The sequence below is a fragment of the Brassica oleracea genome, chromosome C8 (genome assembly GCF_000695525.1).
Source record: "Brassica oleracea var. oleracea cultivar TO1000 chromosome C8, BOL, whole genome shotgun sequence".
NCBI lineage: Eukaryota > Viridiplantae > Streptophyta > Magnoliopsida > Brassicales > Brassicaceae > Brassica > Brassica oleracea.
Genome location: NC_027755.1, coordinates 36,729,703 through 36,746,619, shown reverse-complemented (window position 1 = coordinate 36,746,619; position 16,917 = coordinate 36,729,703). Strand labels below are relative to the sequence as shown.

General features: G+C 37.9%; 3 protein-coding genes, 1 non-coding gene and 1 pseudogene across 6 annotated transcripts; 3 read left to right on the top strand and 2 right to left on the bottom strand.

The window, feature by feature from the left end:
* Positions 1–286: 286 nt before the first annotated feature.
* LOC106309308 (disease resistance protein RML1B-like) lies at positions 287–3,114 on the bottom strand. The gene is made up of 5 exons (XM_013746347.1): positions 2,998–3,114; positions 1,730–2,205; positions 846–1,618; positions 557–759; positions 287–472 (listed from the first exon to the last, which is right to left on the bottom strand). The coding sequence occupies exons 1-5, from the start codon at positions 3,112–3,114 to the stop codon at positions 287–289; spliced, it is 1,755 nt and encodes a 584-aa protein (XP_013601801.1).
* Positions 3,115–6,125: 3,011 nt separating this feature from the next.
* TRNAV-AAC lies at positions 6,126–6,199 on the top strand. The gene has a single exon. It is a non-coding gene; the product is annotated as a tRNA-Val (tRNA).
* A 477-nt stretch (positions 6,200–6,676) lies between these two features.
* Positions 6,677–8,137, bottom strand: LOC106307583 (putative disease resistance protein At4g11170). The gene has a single exon (XM_013744571.1). It carries the CDS (start codon positions 8,073–8,075, stop codon positions 6,813–6,815), a length of 1,263 nt encoding a protein of 420 aa, XP_013600025.1. The 5' UTR covers positions 8,076–8,137; the 3' UTR covers positions 6,677–6,812.
* A 277-nt stretch (positions 8,138–8,414) lies between these two features.
* LOC106308281 (disease resistance protein RPP4) lies at positions 8,415–13,714 on the top strand. 3 transcript variants are annotated; one of them, XR_001263540.1, is made up of 6 exons: positions 8,415–8,944; positions 10,240–11,362; positions 11,451–11,753; positions 11,837–12,940; positions 13,025–13,310; positions 13,497–13,714. XR_001263540.1 is itself a non-coding variant. In XM_013745434.1 (5 exons), the coding sequence occupies exons 1-5, from the start codon at positions 8,469–8,471 to the stop codon at positions 13,208–13,210; spliced, it is 3,192 nt and encodes a 1,063-aa protein (XP_013600888.1). In that variant the 5' UTR covers positions 8,415–8,468; the 3' UTR covers positions 13,211–13,714. The 3 variants fall into 3 exon arrangements, 2 of the variants coding, with proteins under 2 accessions (XP_013600888.1, XP_013600889.1); XM_013745434.1 differs by having other exon boundaries at positions 13,025–13,714; XM_013745435.1 differs by having other exon boundaries at positions 8,865–8,944; positions 10,276–11,362; positions 13,025–13,714.
* Positions 13,715–16,304: 2,590 nt separating this feature from the next.
* Positions 16,305–16,917, top strand: part of LOC106309307 — a 914-nt pseudogene continuing 301 nt past the window's right edge.

Here is a 16,917-nt window from a genome sequence, read left to right as displayed (position 1 = left end):
AACTGTATTTTGACACAATGATAATTTTACAACGGAAAGGAGTTGGGTAACATCTGAGTATGAGTAACTCACGGCAGCTGAAGCATGCTAAGCTGGGCAAGGCTTTTCTGGTTGGATCCTAAATCCCACGACTCTTGGTACTCTTAGCCAAAGAGAAGTGGCAAGGCACCTCAGACATGTAAGGAGTTTGTTACTTGAAAATTGCAGAAGAAGACACACTCTTCAAGTCTTCAGAAAGTTGCTAGGTGACTGGTGATTAACATCTCTTTGGTTTGAGCATTGAGGTTCACTTAAAAACACGCAGGAGAAGAACGACAAGAACAGCCACTAGCATGATGCAGATAGGAATGCCTAGAAACATGAGTGCAGGTGTTGTCTTGGCAAGGTGGATGATATGGCAGATCCTTATGGCTTGATGATTCAGTACATCAATGGGCATCTCAGTTTCTTTGAAAAAGGTTCTTTGCTGTACCTATAAATCAAAAGGAGATGGTTTCAAAGAAGGACTACATAAATCATAGTACGTAGAGACTGGATCCAGAGTATAAATATTCACCTCTTTGTTTGGTTTGTCTCTAAAATGTTCTACAGAATCAGCTTCTCCAAGGGAATCACATCCGTGTGCATCAAGAAACTGAAGACTCAGTGGGAGTTTTTCCACTGATCTAAGTTTCTTGCAGTTATTAAGGCAAAGAGTTATCAGTGAGGTAAGATCTCTGATGCTTGATGGCAATGCATCAAAATCATGGCCGCTGAGATCTAAATTTGTCAACTTAGTTAAATGGCTGAGCTGGTCTGACAACAACTCAACTTGTTGCAGTTTTCAAGGCAAAGCTCAAGCAAACAGTATCTTCCCTGATCTTCAGATAGTTTCACCAGTGATCTGAGGTTCCTACAGTTGGTAAGTGTCAATGTCAGCACTTGAGTTAGCTCTGGCAACTCCTTGAGCTTGAAGCAGTTTCTAAGCCAGGGAGTTTTCAACCGGGAAAGACCATTCATAGCTTCTGGTAAGTTCTCAAAATCATTCCCACTGAGGTCCAGCTTCTCTATGAACTCCAACTTATGGATCCCATGAACCCCAGATGGAATCTTCCGGATGTTTAAGTTCACTAGCTTTAGCTCTTTCAGGTCAGGAAAATCTGGAAAGCTGTCAAAGGAGAAACATTCATCGTTTTCTTTGTGGCTGAACCTCATGATGCTGAGGGAGTTGAATCTGTTGCACTCTGAGATGAGCCAAGGCGCTTGCTGAAGATTCATTGAAGATGTGACAGGGATCTGTTGATCACAGTTAAACGAAACATATTCAGCAGTTCCTCTAAATTTTGAACAGAACTCAAAACTTATGTCTCCACCAATGGATATGTTTAAAACTGCATCCATTTTCACTTTTGCGTCTGGAAACTCCAGTCCAATATGTTGCTGCATTGTAGGTTTCCGTATAAAAAACCTCAAGGCACGTCTAAGGCCTCCACAGTAAGATAACTCGAGCTTCTTTAGCGTAGATTTTTTTCCAATAGACTCTGGAATGCCTTTTAGTCTTGTGCAGTGTTCCAGAACCAGTTCCTCAAGACTAGTGATACCTGAAAGATCTGGAAGTTGATTGAGATGCTTAGATCCTCTTCAAACTCTCCAACATCTAAGCAAGATGTCTAGATAGATGCTTACATCTCTGAAAGTCAGCGCATAGCAAATATCCTGAGGATCTCTGAGGAATTTTCGTGACAAAGACCTGTTGTCACGGATCATTTCCCTTGCCAACTTATGCATGATTACAGATCCGTTGGTTGATATTTTGATGAGAGACTTCTCAGCTAAAACTCTTATCCACAGGCTGCTCTGAGGTATGGGTCCATGGAGAAGGGAATTGATACGCTGGAGAGTGTCTCCGTTGAAGAGACAAGCAACATGAAGGAACACATTGTGGTGTGGTTTTGGTAATCCCTCGTGGCTAATTCTCAAGATTTCCGTTATATTGTCATCAAGGCTGCTTTCAAGTGCAGTTAAAGCTTCTTCCCACACCTCAGGAGCAGCCGTCCTTGTTTCTTCTCCTCGTTGAAAAGCAATCTGTTTAAACATCTTGAGAGCATCCTTATCGTTCAAGCACTTAACCTCATAAAGGTTTTCTACTCCGCAGGTGTTGAGCAATCCCATATCTCCAGTGGTTATGATGATACGGCTCCCTTCAACGATAGGCATTACATCCACCTACAACATTAAACACAGCAAGATATAACTTCAGGGAGCCGTATCATCATAATTATGGGATTGTTTAAACATAATTATGATTAGAGTTTTCACCTTATTAGCGAGTGCAATTTTTCCCTTGGTTCCTAAGATGTTTATTATCCTCTATGTTCAATTATACAATTATGATGACTTTATTATCCTCTAGGATTGCAGTTAGAAAACTCTAAATTTTACCCTTATCTCATCATGATAATGTAATCAACATGAATACAATAAATGTTTTGTATAATCACTAATTCTCACAAATCTCTTCTCCAACTTCACCAGCAATATAAACTAACAACTAATTATTAAGGTTCGAATTAACAGTTAATACAATTGTTAGACTCAATTTATTTTACACTATTTAAATATATATGAATACTTAGCAGCTGAAAATATATTTGCTACTCTAAATGTTTTGTATACAATCACCAATCTTCACTCTTCTCGCTCTTTTTTAGTTTCATCACATATGTAATAATGATTAACCATTAATTTTTAAATTAACAGTTAATTTGTGTAGTGTATATAATGATTTCACCTAATGTAATGTCTAACCGTTAAGTCATAGTGTTATGCATTATCTTGCAGGGGCGCGACTGTGATCAGTTTCACCACACCTCCTACATGTCCTTGCTCTTCACCCTATGACACCTTGTTGAATGAACAATCAATTTGATGTTAAGAACTTTCAATAACAATTAATGATATTAATAGCAACTAACATCAATGCATGTTCGGTATCATCTGAAGTTAGCTTAGGTCTACCTTAAATTCACCCTTTGGCAACATCCTTGTCTTCTTTAGCCTACCAGGATGACACTTTGTAATTGGAGGTGTTAGGTTTAGAGATCCAAGTGTGTATGCCTCTGGTGCATGTGTCATGTAATCTCCAGTTGGATGTAATCAAGTATAGATGCTGATTTTGGTTGTGGTTCAACTATTAAAATAACACATGCGTCTATAATTAGCATATAAGATCAAATATTAACATTCAATATAAACTAATACACTGTAAGATTACACGTGTCACATACCTATGGCCAGTGCCATATTTTATCTGCTACACATAGATTTTCCCTAATTTTCTTCAGATTTTCGAATGTACCTAACATAATTTCCTAATAAAGTGAGTGAAAAGAGAAGATAATAGCTGCAGACCTACATCTAAATAATGACCTAGGATTGTACATAAAAAAATCACGCCAAATCAAATTCCTCTCTCCTTTTCATCGTACGTGTCCAAGGTACATGGGCAAAACGGGAATGGGGGCACAATTATCTACAGTGGATGTTTTTTTTTAATTGTTTCGGATAGTTACTAATTACTCATAGATTTGGGTACATTGACCCAATTCACTCTAAAAATAATTGATTGTTTGTTAGAAAGAGTGTTAACATTTTGTCTTCTTCCTTTTACAGAAAAATCATTGTGTTTTCTTTATGTTCTATACTCCACGTTTCATTTTCCAATCATTAGAAATCATAATGTAAATCAATAAAAATACAATTCTGCTGTGTCAGTGATAAGACTGACAATATCTTTCTCTCTCCTACACTCACACAAAGATGAAATCTGTGAACAAATTCACCGGCGGAGGAAGGCGATCTCGATCACCAGCGATGGAGGATCAGAAGATAACGGATGAAGTTCATAGCAGCTTGAGCTTACCTGTGGAGAAGGTTACAACCGAAACTGAGGCGCCTTCAAAGACGGTTGGAGTGACGCTTGAAGATCCCATGGTAAAATCTATCACGCTTGGAGATTCGGACGGAGGAATCCGATCTGAAGAGGAGAGCAATGGTATTCGACCGCGAGATCGACCACCTTATCGTCCTTATTGACATGTCTGTTCTCACTCTCTTGATACTTTTCTTAACCAACGCAAGGCTCAATATCGCGGTGCCAGTCGTGGCAGGCGTTGCGGTTGAATTGTCCCACGCAGCTGTTAGGAAAACATAAGATATGTACCAAAACGAAGAAGAAACCAGTCGTCTACTTCCCTAAGTATAAAATGATCTGTTAAATGGTTGTATTCGGTTGTAGTTGCGTTTAGGCTTTTCAAATCTGTTATAACTAAAATGTTGTAGCTACCATTGCTTATTAAGGTTTATGTTTGGTTGTTTTTTATATTCTACTAGGGTTAAACCCGTCCATAGGGTGGGTGAGTTGATGAAAACTAATAGAAAATAACTTACATTTTAATGTATATTTAAGAATATTTACTCTTAGTAGAAAATAATACTAATCCACTATTTGTTTTTGTTATTTTTGTTAAAAATCATAAGATTGACTACTTAATAATAATATGTTTACTTTTAATTATGTAATTAATTTGCCTTTTCTAATGTTTTTTTTGCATTTATTATAATATTAAGTAAAATAAAATTAATCGCAACTGAAGTTAATATTTTAAAAATATTAATTATATTAAATGTATTATACATTAATGATAAGTTAGTTTTTTTATTCATTTATGAATGTTATTTGGTCTTTTTGTATTCTATTTTGTGATAAATATTGAAATTGCTTAGTCTGGATGTTAAACTATGTAACGGAAGTTATGATGATGATTGCATATTTTTCCATCGTCAAAAGTTACGAACTATTTTGTCTATATGTTTAGATTGTGTTAGTGAATTCGAAAATGTGGAAGTTAAGAAAATGGGTTTGCTGTTTAATTCATTATGATGATAATGGAAATAGATTTTGTAGACAGTAGACTATCGGGTAACAGTCTAACAGATTTTGCTCAATAAATCAATTGGGTCAATTGTGTCCAAGAAGCATGAACACAAGGACAGTGGACAAGGAGAGTGGATAGCTGAGTATGCTAACTGGTTTGCTCCAGGAAGTAGAGTCATTCTAATTACTCAGGACAAGAGTGTTCTTGAGGAGTCAGGAGTGAATCATGTGTATGTGTACGAAGTTGGGTCTTTAAGATATGATGAAGCCCTTCAACTCTTCTCACGCTTTGCTTTTAAGCAGCCATATCCACCTCCGGAGTTCGAGCGACTCTCAGTTCGTGCTGTCCAGCTTGCAGGTTTTCTTCCAATGGCCATAAGACTGTTTGGCTCGTTTTTAACTGGACAAAGTACAGAGGAGTGGGGAGCTACACTGCTTAAACTCAATGCAAAGCAAAGTAAGGAAGCAGTGGAAGTGTGGAAGATTATGGAAGCATCAGAAGATGAACATATTGTGGAATCATCATCACAAAGATAAACCACAATAGAAGTAAGAGGAGGCACATGTACCATGCAGTGTTCTCTTTTATCTTTCTCTGTTTCCTTTATGTATAATATGAGTATGTTTAGCAAAGATGTATAATATCCAAAGAGCTTATATTATGTATAATCATCATCGTCTTCCTGTTTAGCAAAAAAAAAAAAGAATAATATGAGTATGTGAAAACTTCTAAACAGTAGTATCCAAAGCGCTTATATTGTTATTTGTAGATTAAAACTCTGATTATTTCCTTTTTTCAGCACAGGTTTCAGTGAAAATTAGAGGTGCTAGATATTTGTGATGAGACAAGACAACACAAAGCCACAGTAAGAGAGTCACAACTTAGTCATGATCAAGACTAGCTTTCTTCACAGACTATCTGTATATAAAGAAGCAACTTAGGGTGCCAACACTTGGAATTATGACCAATAATCTAGTTGATTATGAAGAGTAACTTCACAGAAAACATATTTTTCTTTCTCTCATCAAATATGTTGATGAAAAAAACTAATCAATGCACTTCTAAGGCCTCCACAGCAAGATAACTTGAGCTTCTTTTCCCAATACTCTCTGGAATGCCTTTAAGTCTTGTGCAGTGTTCCAAAACCAATCCTCAAGACTAGTGATAGTTGCAAGATCTGGAAGTCGCTTTGTTTCATATATGGCACAAGGTTTCGTGGTGTAGTTGGTTATCACGTCAGTCTAACACACTGAAGGTCTCCGGTTCGAACCCGGGCGAAGCCATCATTATGTTTTTGTTCATTTTCATGAAGATATTCAAATTTCTTAAAATATAACAAAAAAAGACACCGTTGCCGGGATCGAACACGGGTCACCCGCGTGACAGGCGGGAACACTAACCACTATACTACAACGACTGAGATACTAACATGGGGGCTAACTAAAAATACAGTATTAACATCACGCACAGATAAACAAAAGATTAGACTGACAGTTGACATGCTGTTTTGTGCGGATACTGAGTTTAACCTGAGAAAGAAAAATATTTTTTTGTGAAGTTACTCTTTTGTATACAGATTTGGACATTGTCTGTGACTAAAACTATTCTTGATCATGGCTAAGTTATGACTCTTTTACATTGGGTTTGTATTGTCTTGTCTCATCACATATTTCTAGCACTCTAATTTACACTGAAATCTGTGCTGAAAAAAAAACTAATCAAGAGTTTAATCTACTAATAACAATAGAAGCAGTTACAAGAAACACAAAAACAGTTTGAGCTTTTGATACTAACGTTTAGAAGCTTTCACATACACATTATACATCAAGGAAACAGAGAAAGATAAAACAGAACACTACATGGTACAGGTTCCACCTCTTACTTCTATTGTGGGTTTTATCTTTGTGATGATGCTTCCACAATTTGTTCATCTTCTGATGCTTCCATAATCTTCCAAACTTCCACTGCTTCTTTACTTTGCTTTGCACTGAGTTTAAGAAGTGTAGCTTCCCATTCCTCTTTACCTCTACCAGTTAAAAAAGACCCAAACAGTCTAATGGCCATTGGAAGAAACCCTGCGAGCTGAACCGCACGAACTGAGAGGCGTTCGAACTCAGGAGGAGGGTATGGCTGCCTGAAAGCAAAGCGTGAGAAAAGTTGAAGTGCTTCATCATATCTTAAAGACCCAACTTCGTACACATGATTCACTCCTGACTCCTCAAGAACACTCTTGTCTTGAGTAATTAAAATGATTCTACTTCCTGGAGCAAACCAGTTAGCATACTCTTTGATCCATTGCCCTTGTTCACTGTCCTTCACACCATCAGCTACAAGGAGAACTCTCCTGTGTTTGTTTCTTGCTTCAGTTATCTCATTCCTCTCATGATCTGAACTTGTTACATCTTCTTCCATTTCAATGTTTTCTAGAAGCTTTTGTTTCATGTCTTGGATGTTTTCTAGAAAAACATGTGTATGAAACTTTACAAAGATCTCAGCATAACTGTACCTCGCAAGCGTTGTCTTTCCCACACCAGCACAACCCCGAATGCCAACAGTACGAACCTCTTTGTCAGAGTCCAAAGCCAACAGCTCATGAAACGCTTTCAAGTGACGATCCATTCCCGCAAGACCTTTGAAGTCACTAGACGCACAAGAGAGAAACATAAGCCTAACGTCATCCGCCACCTGCTTGAGCCGGTGCGTTCCGTGAATCACCGCAAGGTTCCTAGAAAGTGAATACTGCGCAGCTATGTTCTCCAGCTTGGCGATCACAGTCCTCCACATCCTGTCTCTCTCCGGAAACAGGTGAGAGACTTCTTCCATATCCAAAGGACGCTTTGTTAAAAAGATTGGTATGACTGTGAGTGAACGCTTCTCTTGAAACTCTAGTATTACAAGGAGCTCTTCAAGGAACCCAACGGAAGAAGCTTCTTCATCAGAGGTCATGACGACTGCTACTTTGGACTCTGTCAAAGCCTCCAGTGTTTGTCTATCAATCGGCTTGAAACTCTTCTCCTTCCAGCTTTCAGATTTAAAAGACTTGATGCCATTTCGTGACAAATCATAACCGAAGTCCATGTCAAGAGCTTTCTTACCGCTGAAACTCAAGAACACATCCAACTCTCTTCCAGCCAACAAAAATGAATAAGAAGAAGACATTTGGTTTCTGGTTCACTTCTATCTTTTGTGTCTTTGTTTGGAACACTTTTTTTTTTGGACCACTTCTATCTTTTGTGTCTATGTGTGACAGTGTGAATACTAAAGCGAGTCCCATGTGGAGGAAATAGAGAATGAAGCCACTTAGCGTTGACTTGTAACTGAAAAGTCAGTCAACCATTAGCATAAAATGATACTATATGAGGAAAATATATATTATAAGAGAATTTTTTTTTATAGAATGAAAATTTCACACAAATTTTCTTCCATCAACAATTACTCAGAAATAACCAAAGCTGCTCTCGCATCACATTTAAGAAGAAGAACGAAGCCATGGTCCATTATGCATTAACCACCATAGAACAAACCGTTCAACGACTTTGGTTTACTTCAACAATGGCGTCCTCCTCCTCCTCCTCTGTTCCTCGTGTATCCAAGTATGACGTGTTCCTCAGCTTCAGAGGAGAAGACACTCGCAAAACCATCGTCAGCCATCTATACGCAGCACTTGATAGCAGAGGGATTGTTACATTCAAAGACGACCAAAGACTTGAGATAGGTGATCACATTTCCGACCAACTCCACATAGCCCTCAAGGGCTCCAGTTTCGCGGTTGTGGTTCTCTCCGAGAACTACGCTACCTCGAGGTGGTGCTTAATGGAACTTCAGTTGATAATGGAGTTTATGAAGGAGGGAACACTTGAAGTCTTCCCTGTCTTCTATGGAGTTGATCCTTCCACCGTCAGGCATCAGCTAGGGAGTTTCTCTTTAGAACGGTACAAGGGTCGTCCAGAAATGGTGCACAAAGTTCACAAGTGGAGAGAAGCTCTTCACCTAATAGCTAACCTTTCAGGCGTTGATTCAAGACACTGGTAAGCTCTTCTTACCATATATAGTTACAAAAATATATATTCTTACCTCTTTTCTTTAGAAATATATTTTCTAGTGTTTTCACACATATTAAGAAAACACATTAAATCATTATTATAAATGAATCATTTTCTGTAATTATTAATTTCTAATAATTTTAACTAATAGTAATTCAATAAATTTAATGTTTTTGAAGTTTACAATTTACGCATAAGAAACATAAAATACCACTTGTGACACCCGACCCAACATAGCTGAAATGGTCGGCGATATCATGACACTTGTTTCCAGCCACAAGGCCGAAACAATGTGTTTAGGATCCCAGGACGTCTTTGACAAAAACCCACCAATATGAACCGAACCTGAAATGAAAAGGAAAGAAGGATGGGTGAGCATTTCGACAAAAGCTCAGTGAGGAAAGCTCTAGGAGCCCCGAAATCAATCACCAATAATCATCACACAACATAGAATAAGTATCTAACTTAAATATCCAGTAAGGCAAAAGCAATCAACAAGAAACGAGGATAAACCCCGGCGGTGCCAACAATGAGACCACACCACCTAAATCGGTACCCGCGTTCCTCATGTTGTCGTGCGAGAACTTTCATGTTGCGTTGTCTCCACGACATCACGCTGTCTCACGCCTTCACGCAATCAAGTTACCAACACCGGTTCACGCTTGATCCGCCACCATGTTCATACGTTCCACGTTGTCTCCACTACATCACGCTTCTACGTACTTCATTTACAGGCACGCCGCATGCCCGCTCTAGCGATAAATCATGCCAACTCAAGCGATTGCCACATGACCCAACAAGAAACGATGTAACACCCGAGACATACTTATATGTCATTCCACCACGTTACACCGGCACAAATAGGCCTTAAGCCTTTTTCTAACTCATTTACATCTCCCAAATATATATATATATTAACCTCATATACAATAACCCCAATCAATACAATCATCACATTCAATACTCAAACATCATTCAACCATATTTTAACAACCTTAACAATAGATTTATGTCTTTCACACATCAAACATCAAGATATTTATATATATCATATTGATAGTTATTTATATTAATAGATCTATAGTCCTAACCTAGATGGTATCGCAAGTGGTATCAGAGCCCAGGAAAGACTCTCTAGTCCTAACCTAGTGGTCAGTCTTGTGATAACATCTATATTTGTAAAACAATTTTTTTGTTCTAAAACATCTATTGGAAAGAGGGAGTGTCTTTGTAAGTATTGGAAACTTGAAGTTGGATCAGTGTGTGTTCATTTTGTTTAGCGTTGATGAGGCTGTTATGGTTGGAGAAATTGCCAGAGACATATCAAGACGTGTGACACTGATGCAGAAAATAGACTCAGGCAATATTGTTGGGATGAAAGCTCACATGGAAGGTCTTAATCATCTACTGGATCTTGAGTCCAATGAGGTTGTAGTGTTAGGAATCTGGGGAATGGGAGGGATTGGGAAAACCTCAATAGCCAAGTGTCTCTATGACCAGCTCTCACCTAGATTTAGAGCTCGTTGTTTCATAGAAAACATCAGGAGTGTTAGTAAAGAGCATGACCATGATCTAAAGCATTTTCAGAAAGAAATGCTCTGCAGTATCCTCTCTGATGATATTAGCTTATGGAGCGTGGAAGCTGGAAGTCAAGAGATAAAGAAGAGGCTTGGGCACCAAAGGGTTTTTCTTGTGCTTGATGGTGTGGATAAAGTGGCGCAGGTACACGCTTTGGCCAAAGAGAAAAACTGGTTTGGTCCAGGGAGCCGAATCATCATAACAACTAGAGATATGGGCTTGCTGAACACCTGTGGAGTAGAAAACGTTTATGAGGTTAAGTGCTTGAATGATAAGGATGCTCTCAAGATGTTTAAACAGATTGCTTTTGAAGGAGGAGGAGGAACAACTCTCAATCCTCCTCCTTGTGATGGTTTTGAACAACTCTCAATCCGAGCTACTCGGCTTTCTCACGGTCTTCCTTCTGCTATTCAAGCCCATGCATTGTTTCTCCGTGGAAGGACGGCTGCTCCTGAGGTGTGGGAGGAAGCTTTAACTGCACTTGAAAGCAGCCTTGACGAGAATACAATGGAAATCTTGAAAATTAGCTACGAGGGATTACCAAAACCACACCAGAATGTGTTCCTTCATGTTGCTTGTCTCTTCAACGGAGACACTCTCCAGCGTATCAATTCCCTTCTCCATGGACCCATACCTCAGAGCAGCCTGTGGATAAGAGTTTTAGCTGAGAAGTCTCTCATCAAAATATCAACTAACGGATCTGTAATCATGCATAAGTTGGTTGAACAAATGGCAAGAGAAATGATCCGTGACGACAGTTCTTTGTCTCGAAAATTCCTCAGAGATCCTCAGGATATTTGCTATGCACTGACTAATTTCAGAGATGTAAGCATTAATAGACAATTCTTTGACCTGTTCTAACCTGACCGGTTTTTGACTATGTGTTTTTCTTTTCTTGTCTTGATATCATCAGGGAGGTGAACAAACTGAATGCATGTCCCTACACTCGTGTAACCTGGCCTGTGCATTTTCCATGAAGGCCAGTGTCGTTGGCCATATGCATAATCTCAAGTTTCTCAAAGTCTACAAGCATGTAGATTCCAGAGAGTCAAAGCTGCAACTCATTCCAGACCAACATCTCTTGCCTCCTAGCCTAAGGCTATTCCATTGGGATGCATTCCCCTTGAGAACCCTGCCTTCTGATGCTGATCCATATTTTCTTGTTGAACTCAATCTCCGTCACAGTGATTTAGAAACGCTCTGGAGTGGAACACCGGTAATCTTTCTCTTACATTCTGCAGCTAATTTATGTCATGTGTGATTCTGATCCAACCTTTGTTGTAATTGTATCTTGCTTAGATGTTGGAGAGTTTGAAGAGACTAGATGTAACAGGATCTAAGCATCTCAAGCAACTTCCAGATCTTTCAAGTATCACTAGTCTTGAGGAACTGGCTTTGGAACACTGCACAAGACTAAAAGGCATTCCAGCGAGTATTGGAAAAAGGTCTAGCATAAAGAAGCTCAAGTTATCTTACTGTGGAGGTCTTAGAAGTGCCTTGAAGTTTTTTATACGGAAACCTACAATGCAGCAACATATTGGATTGGAGTTTCCAGATGCAAAAGTGAAGATGGATGCACTTATAAACATATCTATTGGTGGAGACATAAGTTTTGAGTTCTGTTCAAAATTTAGAGGAACTGCTGAATATGTTTCTTTTAACTCTGATCAACAGATCCCTGTCACATCGTCAATGAATCTTCAGCAAGCACCTTGGATAATCTCAGAGTGCAACAGATTCAACTCCCTTTGGATCATGAGGTTCAGCCACAAAGAAAACGGTGAATCTTTCTCCTTTGACAGCTTTCCAGATTTTCCTGATCTTAAAGAGCTAAAGCTAGTGAACTTAAACATCCGGAAGATACCATCTGGGGTTCATGGGATCCATAAGTTGGAGTTCATAGAGAAGCTGGACCTCAGTGGGAATGATTTTGAGAACTTACCAGAAGCTATGAATGGTCTCTCCCGTTTGAAAAATCTCTGGCTTAGAAACTGCTTCAAGCTCAAGGAGTTGCCAAAGCTTACACAGGTGCAGACACTGACTCTTACCAACTGTAGGAACCTCAGATCACTGTTGAAACTATCTGACACAAGTGAGGAACAAGGAAGATACTGTTTGCTTGAGCTTTGCCTTGAAAACTGCAACAATGTTGAGTTTTTGTCAGACCAGCTCAGTCATTTCACCAAGTTGACAAATTTAGATCTCAGCGGCCATGAGTTTGATGCATTGCCATCAAGCATCAGAGATCTTACCGCACTGGTAACTCTTTGCCTTAATAACTGCAAGAATCTCAGATCAGTGGAAAAACTCCCACTGAGTCTACAGTTTCTTGATGCACACGGATGTGATTCCCTTGAAGAAGCTGATTCTGTAGAACATTTTAGGGACAAACCAAACGAAGAGGTGAATATTTATACTCTGGATCCAGTCTCTACGTACTATGATTTATGTAGTCCTTCTTTGAAACCATCTCCTTTTGATTTATAGGTACAGCAAAGAACCTTTTTCAAAGAAACTGAGATGCCCTTTTATGTACTGAATCATCAAGCCACAAGGATCTGCCATATCATCCACCTTCTCAAGAATACAACTGCACTCATGTTTATAGGCATTCCTATCTGCATCATGCTAGTGGCTGTTCTAGTTGCTTCTCTCCTACGTGTTTTCAAGTGAACTTCAAGGCTCAAAACTAATGTGTAACCGCTAAGTAATAGCGTTATACATTATTTTGCAGGGAGCGCGACTGTGATCAGTTTCACCACACCTTCTACAGGTCCTTGCTCTTCACCCTATGACACCTTGTTGCATGAACAATCAATTTGATGTTGAGAACTTTCAATAACGGTTAATGATATTAATAACAACTCACATCAGTGCATGTTCGGTATCAGCTGAAGTTATCTTAGGTCTACCTTGAATTAACCTTTTGACAACATCCTTGTCTTCTTTGGCCTACCAGGATGACACTTTGTAATTGGAGGTTGTTAGGCTTAGAGATCCAAGTGTGTATGCCTCTGGTGCATGTGTCATGTAATCTCCAGCCGGATGTAATCAAGTATAGATGCTGACTTTGGTTGTGGTTCAACTATTAAAATAACACATGCGTTTATAGTTAGCATATAAGATCAAAAATTAACATTCAATATAAACTAATATCTCACATACTTATGGTCAATACCATACTTTATCTAATACACATAGACTTTCCCAAAATTTCTTCAGATTTTCGAATGTACCTAACATAATTTCCTAATAAAATGAGTGGAAAGAGAATATAATAGCTGTAGACCTACATCTAAATAGTGACCTAGGAATGTACATCAAAAAATCACGCCAAATCAAATTCCTCTCTCTTTTTCATGTTACATGTCCAAGGTACATTGGCAAAACGGGAATGGAGGACACAATTATCTACAGTGGATGGAGATTTTTTATTGTTTAGGGTAGTTACCTAATCTCTCATCGATTTGGGTATATTGACCCAATTCAATCTAAAAATAATTGATTGTTTGTTAAAAAGAATGTCAACATTTTGTCATCTTCCTTTTACAAAAAAAACATTTTGTCTTCTTTATGTTTATTTTTTTTTCATAAAAGGTTTTATAATAGCTTTATACTCCACGTGTCATTTTCCAATCATTACAAAGCACAAAGTAAATCAATAAAGAAATACAATTATGTTGTGTTAGTTACGATAAGACTGACGGTATCTTTCTCTCTCCTATACTCACACAAAGATGGAATCTCTGAACAAAGTCATCGGCAGAGGAAGGCAACCTCGATCGCGAGCGATGGAAGATCAGAAGATAAAGGATGAAGTTAAGAGCAGCTTGAGTTTGCTTGTGGAGAAGGTTACAACCGAAACTAAGGCGCCTTCAAAGACGGTGGGAGTGACACTTGAAGATCCCACGGTGAAATCTCTAACAGAGAACACCGGAGATTCGGACGGAGGAATCTGATCTGAAGAGGAGAGCAATGGTGAAGTTAACTTACCTGTGGAAAAGGTTACGACGGAAACAGCTCCGGCATCGGCGAAATCTCTCACAAAAAGCGGTGTGAACGAAACTTTGGGCGGATCTGGAGATAAGGTGGATCCGAGGAGCAGTTGTGAAGCTCGGAAAGAGGACATGATGTGTAAACAAATTTCAATTTATAATTTTTTTTGTTTATTTGTGTAATTGTGTAATTTAAAAAAGAACGAAACAAAAACTTTAAAATTTCAATCTTTTCATAATATAACATTAATCTTAAATTTAAACTTGAAATTTAATTATTTTAAAATCTTAACCTCAAACACTAAATCTTAAATCTACACCCTAAACCCCAAACTTAAATCTTACATACAAAGTCACAAATCTAATATTTCAAACTTATAATATAAATTTTAAATTTAGACTCCAAGTATATTCTTAAACTCAAACCATATACTTAATTTTAAATCTTAACCCTAAACCACCGAATTCATATTAACCTACATCATAAATTTTAAATTACAAATTTCAAAAATTTAAATTGTACTCTAAATTCTAACACATACACTATAACTATGAACTTTAATTACAAAATCTAAATTCTAAACTTAATCATACGCATACACTATAAACGCCAAACACCAAACCCTATGTCAAACCCTATTCTTCCAATTTATACTCAAACTCTAAATCTTTTTTAATAGTTCTTAGAATTTTTTTTTTAAAGAAAATCATAAGTATATATCATAATTGACATTTGCAGTTACAACTTGTAATTACTGAAATTAATCATCACTTGATCTTCGAACATTAGTCATTGTAAACATATAAAATGATATGTTAAACTTAGCAAAGTGTTGAAAAATTAAATAAAAGAGGATAATCTCTCTGTCCCGCATCCTTTTAGAGCATGATTATTGGTGGTAGCCTTAATTGGGTTCTTAAGGAATATTATAGTAATAAAGTATAATTAAGAATTTTTCTTAAGAAACATATTGTTTAAATACTCCAATGGTTGTTTTTAAGTAAGGGTTCTTATAAAAAAATTAATAAACATAATTTAATTAATGATTAACTTTTTTATTAAATATGACATAGTGAAAAATAACATTTTAATCATATATTTTAAAATAAAAACATAAAAACATGAAAACAAAAATTACAACAAAAAACGATAATAATTTAAAAGATGCATCGAAGCTTAATTGTTGTCTTGATTACGTCTAAATTTACGTTACTTTTTTTTTAAATAGCAATCCTCGTGATTTTTTCCTATTGGTTAATACAAGAAAGCGAGGATAACTTCTTGTTGTAAGGGGAGGGGATTAATGATTAATTTTTTTATTAAATATGACATAGTGAAAAATAACATTTTAATCATATATTTTAAAATAAAAACATAAAAACATGAAAACAAAAATTACAACAAAAAACGATAATAATTTAAAAGATGCATCGAAGCTTAATTGTTGTCTTGATCACGTCCAAATTTACGTTACTTTTTTTTTTTTTTAAATAGCAATCCTCGTGATTTTTTCCTATTGGTTAATACAAGAAAGCGAGAGGATAACTTCTTGTTGTAAGGGGAGGGGATTAATATTGTTGAGACCAACGGCTCCACTCATCAGGGGGTACGGTGAGTCTACTCTGGTGCCTACGGGACCAACGTCGGCTCCACCCCCGCCACCCCCACCATTGGTTCCTGCCGTGAGCATTGATATACACGAGCTTTCAACCCAAAACCTTAAAGCTATAGGTGAATTGGCTCATGTGTATTATATATTACTTGAACGACTATGAGATTACCGATGTGGGATTTATACACTAACAAGATAGCTCTTGACATGGACTTCGGATATGATTTGTCACGAAATGGCATCAAGTCTTTTAAATCTGAAAGCTGGAAGGAGAAGAGTTTCAAACCGATTGATAGACAAACACTGGAGGCTTTGACTGAGTCCAAAGTTGCAGTCGTCATGACCTCTGATGAAGAAGCTTCTTCCGCTGGGTTCCTTGAAGAGCTCCTTGTAATACCAGAGTTTCAAGAGAAGCGTTCACTCACTGTTATACCAATCCTTTTAACAAAACATCCTTTGGATATAGAAGAAGTCTCTCAGCTGTTTCCAGAGAGAGACAGGATGTGGAGGACTGTGATCGCCAAGCTGGAGAACATAGCTGCGCAGTATTCACTTTCTAGGAATCTTGCGGTGATTCATGGAACGCACGCACCGGATCAAGCAGGTGGCGGATGACGTTAGGCTAATGTTTCTCTCTTGTGCGTCTAGTGACTTCAAAGGTCTAGCAGGAATGGATCGTCACTTGAAAGCCTTTCATGAGCTGTTGGCTTTGGACTCTGACAAAGAAGTTCGTACTGTTGGCATTTGGGGTTGTGCTGGTGTGGGAAAGACA